Genomic DNA, 4,745 nt, shown 5'->3' with positions numbered 1-4,745 from the left:
AACAAGCTGTAAAAATGCGATTAAAATTAGGAAAACTTACTTAGGATCATGTGAAACGAATGGGTAATCACGAATTTGGGAAGAAATAAGTGTTTTGAGGGATTTTATCTGAGAAATTGTAAAGAGAGTTCAGAGAAATGAAGTTTGGACATGAGAGAAAGTGAAGAAAATGAAGCTTTCATACATGAAAAACCTTAAATACGCTTAGAATCGCGGCATTCTCACTACATCGAGCATTTCTCGTTACAGCGAGAAATTACTCGTAACTCCTCGCTGTAGTGAGAGACTGTTAATACACCGAGATGCTTTCACGCTATAGCAAAAGTATCAAACAAAAATTGCACTCTGTTTTCTACACTTTTTGCTACAGCAAGGGATCCTCACTATAATAGGACTTCTCACGGCATGTGATATAATCTTATCTACTTCTCTGACTACAGGGAGAAAGCTTCAAAATGTTCCAATTTCACCGCTTTATTCTCGTTACAACGAGAATTATCTTACTATAGCAAGAATCTTACAGTCCTAACACTTCGAAATTTTTTTAATATTTTCTCACATGCATATTTATTATAACAATACAATTATAATTACTATAAAAATAAAGATGTTACATTGTTTCAATTTAAAAAGTTTTAACTAAATATAATAAATTAAAAGTTTTGAATAAAAATATCAAATTTAAAATTCAATTAACTAAAAATTATCGAGACTGAAGTTACATACAAAATAAAATAAAAAATAACAATAAAATTAGAAAAAGCTAAAACCTGTCTCATCACAATTCTTAAGAAAGGCATTACTAATTTCCCGCTTCTACCTGAAATAATAAAATAATATTCGGTGCCTCGTTGCTCGTGCGCTATAGATTGTCCAAAAAATCAGATCCTTTTCAAAGGAATACTTTGCTTGTTGTTTGCCAACTTCTCCACATTTTCTTTGTTACTTTTTCGGGTCACTTTTTTCCAAGCCACTCTCTCTCTTTGTTCTTCACCTTCAGTCTCTTTTTAAGTGAAACCGTGAAACTCTTTCTCACTTCAGTTCTAGACACAACCTGCGCAAAAGCATAACTTCATTGCAAGACATGGGTACTTCTGACAACAACAACTTTCTCCAAGTTGTCTTCAACAACTTCGATGTTCTTGCTCTGTATGTTTTTTATTTTATTTTATTTTATTTTATTTTTCAGATATCCAAGCTTTTCTGTCATTTCATTTCAAGACCCAAATTAAGCATTTTATTTTGTTTAATTAACATTTTGATCTGAGGGTAACATTCTCTGTTTGTCTTTTCCCGTAGGCCCTTGGTTACTCTTGTTTACCCTTTGTAAGTATGCTGCTGCTTTTCATTTGGGAGATTTATGTTTCAATTTTTTACCTGTTTTTTGCGTACCCTCTGTGTTTATGGTAGATATGCTTCAATTAAGGCTATAGAGACCAAGTCTAGTGCTGATGATCAACAATGGCTCACGTATTGGATTCTGTATTCCATTATCACAATATTTGAACTCACATTTGCCAGAGTTCTTGAACTGTAAGTTTCCTTCTTAATAATGATTGAATATAGGAGTGAGTACATTATAAATGGTTCAATTTAGCTGTTGAGTGTGCTCTCTGTTCCCTCATAAGGACGAGGAGCCTACATTGTTCAATCACCTAATTTGTAGTTGCTTCACAATTTCACTGCCACTCTTGTTGATCAAATTCATATGATGTAGAGGTTGTTGATAAATGAAGCAGTTGCAAACTGAATGCCCTTTTTTTAACTGGATGAGTTTGTCTTTGATGGGAAATATGTTTTAAATCCCTGTATTTTCATAAAACTTATTTTTGTTTTTCTAAATTAAGCAATTTTAATCTCCTTCGATGACGTGGTCCAACAAAAAATTAACACACGATAACTTTTTAGTTAATCATGTAATTACTAAAGACTAAAAGTATTAAAATGGACCAAAACTGAAAAAAGTAGAAATTAAAATTTTATAGAAATATAGGAAAACTTTCACTGTTATTTCTCCAATATAATTGTAATGCTAATTTCAGGCTTCCCATTTGGCCTTTTGCCAAGTTGATATTCAGTTGCTGGTTGGTTCTGCCTCACTTCAACGGGGCTGCGGTTGTTTATAGGAATTACATTAGACCATTCTATATGAACCCACAAATCCCAATTCCACACGCTTCTCAAATCTGGTATGTTCCACGAAAGAAGTCCTTATTCAGTGAACCAGATGATGTTCTAAGTGCTGCTGAGAGATATATGGAGGAACATGGTACAGAAGCATTTGAAAGACTTATAAGCAAGGTATGCATATTACCCCATGTTCTTGGTGAAGAATTATTGGTCCTGCTCCAAGGTTAGATCTTTCTAAATTTGAGTAAATATGGCTTTGGGACTACTCAACTAGCTTATGTTATTAGAGAATTTCCCTATCCCTAATTATGCCTTAAGATATTTCTGAAGATACAACATTTAATGATGAAGTAAAAGTAGAATTTTGGACAAGTCTCGTATAGCTGTCCCTGGATTATTGCGTATTGACCGAGGGAGATTTGGTTTCTTGGTGTATATTTTAGAAATTTATCAGTAAGATTCAGTATGAGTAAATTTCTCAATAATCATTTGTAAGATAAGAAAATGAAATGAATTAAGAAGATAAAATAATCAAACAACCTATGCACCTTAATTTTTTTAGAAATTCTCTTATTAAATTTCTCCATAAGTTGTGATGTGTATATTAAATTTTTAAGGACGAGATACATGAGTTAATTTTAACTTATACAAAAAGTTTAATTAATTACACTTTCTTCTGTATTTGATTTCTTATATTAGTACTTGTCTAAAAATTTATCCAAACTAATCTTAAATCTATCTTACTTTCTACATTGACTTTTACCAATGCCCCCTTTTTTCCTTTTTGAGTCATTTGAGCTAGTGAACCCTGAATACACCATGAAATTTCAATTACGAGTTGAAAGTACATGTGTTTTAGACGGTCATTTCTCTTGTAAATTCATATGGTGGTAACTTTTTAACATAGCAAGTTTCACTTTTGGTGTTTGTGAAACGATATTTTAATTATAAAAACATAATAACATGTATTTATTGGCTTTGATGTGCAGAATGACAGACAAGCTAGAGCAAGAAGGAATGGAAATTACATGATCTTTGATGACGACTATAGATATTGAAATTTGTTAAGGCATCACTTTGGCAGCAGCTAATATTTCAATAGATCATTGTATGATCTTTTATGACGACCATATATATTGTATTTTGTGAAGGCATCACTGTGCCAGTTGCTAATATTTCAATAGATCATTGTGGAATGAAATATACATTAAACTATTGTAGTAGTTATAATTCTCTTTATCATGAATATTTTAATAGATAGTAGCTTTTTCCTTGATTAGCCCTTTAGCCTGATCTATAAGAAGGTAAAGGATCTTTCATTTAGTCTTTCCTCTCTCGTTTCCCTTTTTAGTAACATCGGAGATGATTATTGGTTGAGATTGATGATAGAAGAAATCAAACCCGTGGGTTTCAAAATTGATGATTTGCCTGAAATTTACTCAAAGTTCTCTAGCTAATTACAGTTTGCATTCTAAGGAAAGGACATTGGAAGTTTTTTATTATAATAATCTTAATATAATTTATTATTTTTTATTTTAAATTTATTATTATTATTTATTATTTTAATATATTTAAACATCAAATACCTTTTCCTCTATTTTTATTATCTTTCTTATTCTCTGATTTCTTTCACTCTTATTTTTTACCTTTTAATTTCATCTCTCATCCAAACAATTAAATGGTCCGCCCCTTAAATTACTCCGCATGCGTAGTTCTTTAATTTTATTTTAACTTGAATTTTTTTCTCATCTTAATTCTTATTTTAAATCAATCAATACACAAAAATAAATTATTTTTTCGATTTTTAAAACAATACTCATTCATATATAATTTTTCACTTACACTGAGGAAATAAAATTATTGAAATTGCAAGGGATGTAATACATTAATTTTGTATATTTTTTTAGTTTGATACAAGGGAAATACATAATTGAAATGATATGATTTCAGTGGATCTCCCGGTGAAAAAATTAATTGCTTCTGAGGCAGGAAAAGCAGCTGTTCACGACTTCTTCTTTTTTTAATTATTTGTTTAATCAATAAAAATTATTATTTGATGAATAAAAAATAATAAAAATAATTTTATATTAAGATAAAAAAAAAAGCTTAAAATTTTCAAGTTAAAATTATTATAAAAAATATTTTTCTATTATTTATTTATTCTTTTTTCTACTTTTTCTTTTAATTTTTATTCATTTGACATTATTTTTACTATATTTTCCTTTTATTTACATCTTTTCTATTTTAACCCTCGTATATACAAAACACTAAGCAATTAAATTGTAATAATAAAATAATAACAAATTTTCTATAATAACAAAAAATATTCTCATTTTTTCAATTCTAAACTCTCTTTTTTCAATTTTTTCATAAATCTCCCTAACTCCATTTTACTTTATCTTTTTCTCCTCTCTCTTTCTCCTTCCCCTCGTCAAATCTCTTCATGCATGATTGATTTATAGAGGATGAAATTAAATGGAGGTACAAATTCTCTGTAGTTGTAATGAAAATTAGAAGTCTAGTTTTGTTTTCACTTAAAAAAAATGAATATGCTTAAGTGAAAATATAGAAAATGATTAAAAAATAATAATACAAAATTCGCTTACATCCCCTTC

General features: G+C 29.4%; 1 protein-coding gene across 1 annotated transcript; it reads left to right on the top strand.

Annotated features, from left to right (window-relative positions):
• The first annotated feature begins 1,084 nt into the window (after nucleotides 1–1,084).
• On the top strand, nucleotides 1,085–3,188 carry LOC113859026 (HVA22-like protein c). Its single transcript, XM_027491842.1, has 5 exons — nucleotides 1,085–1,149; nucleotides 1,300–1,326; nucleotides 1,411–1,533; nucleotides 2,043–2,301; nucleotides 3,120–3,188. The coding sequence occupies exons 1-5, from the start codon at nucleotides 1,085–1,087 to the stop codon at nucleotides 3,186–3,188; spliced, it is 543 nt and encodes a 180-aa protein (XP_027347643.1).
• Nucleotides 3,189–4,745: the final 1,557 nt, after the last annotated feature.

The sequence above is a fragment of the Abrus precatorius genome, unplaced genomic scaffold (genome assembly GCF_003935025.1).
Source record: "Abrus precatorius isolate BTA unplaced genomic scaffold, Abrus_2018 Scaffold2, whole genome shotgun sequence".
Lineage (NCBI taxonomy): Eukaryota > Viridiplantae > Streptophyta > Magnoliopsida > Fabales > Fabaceae > Abrus > Abrus precatorius.
This window is presented reverse-complemented; position numbering and strand designations above follow the sequence as displayed.

What these genes read in the sequence shown, in the direction of transcription:
- LOC113859026 (XM_027491842.1), top strand. Translation starts at nt 1,085, where the DNA reads ATGGGTACTTCTGACAACAACAACTTTCTCCAAGTTGTCTTCAACAAC. An exon ending in GTTACTCTTGTTTACCCTTT is followed by an intron (nt 1,327 to 1,410) that starts GTAAGTATGCTG and finishes TGTTTATGGTAG; the next exon opens with ATATGCTTCAATTAAGGCTA. An exon ending in TTTGCCAGAGTTCTTGAACT is followed by an intron (nt 1,534 to 2,042) that starts GTAAGTTTCCTT and finishes TGCTAATTTCAG; the next exon opens with GCTTCCCATTTGGCCTTTTG.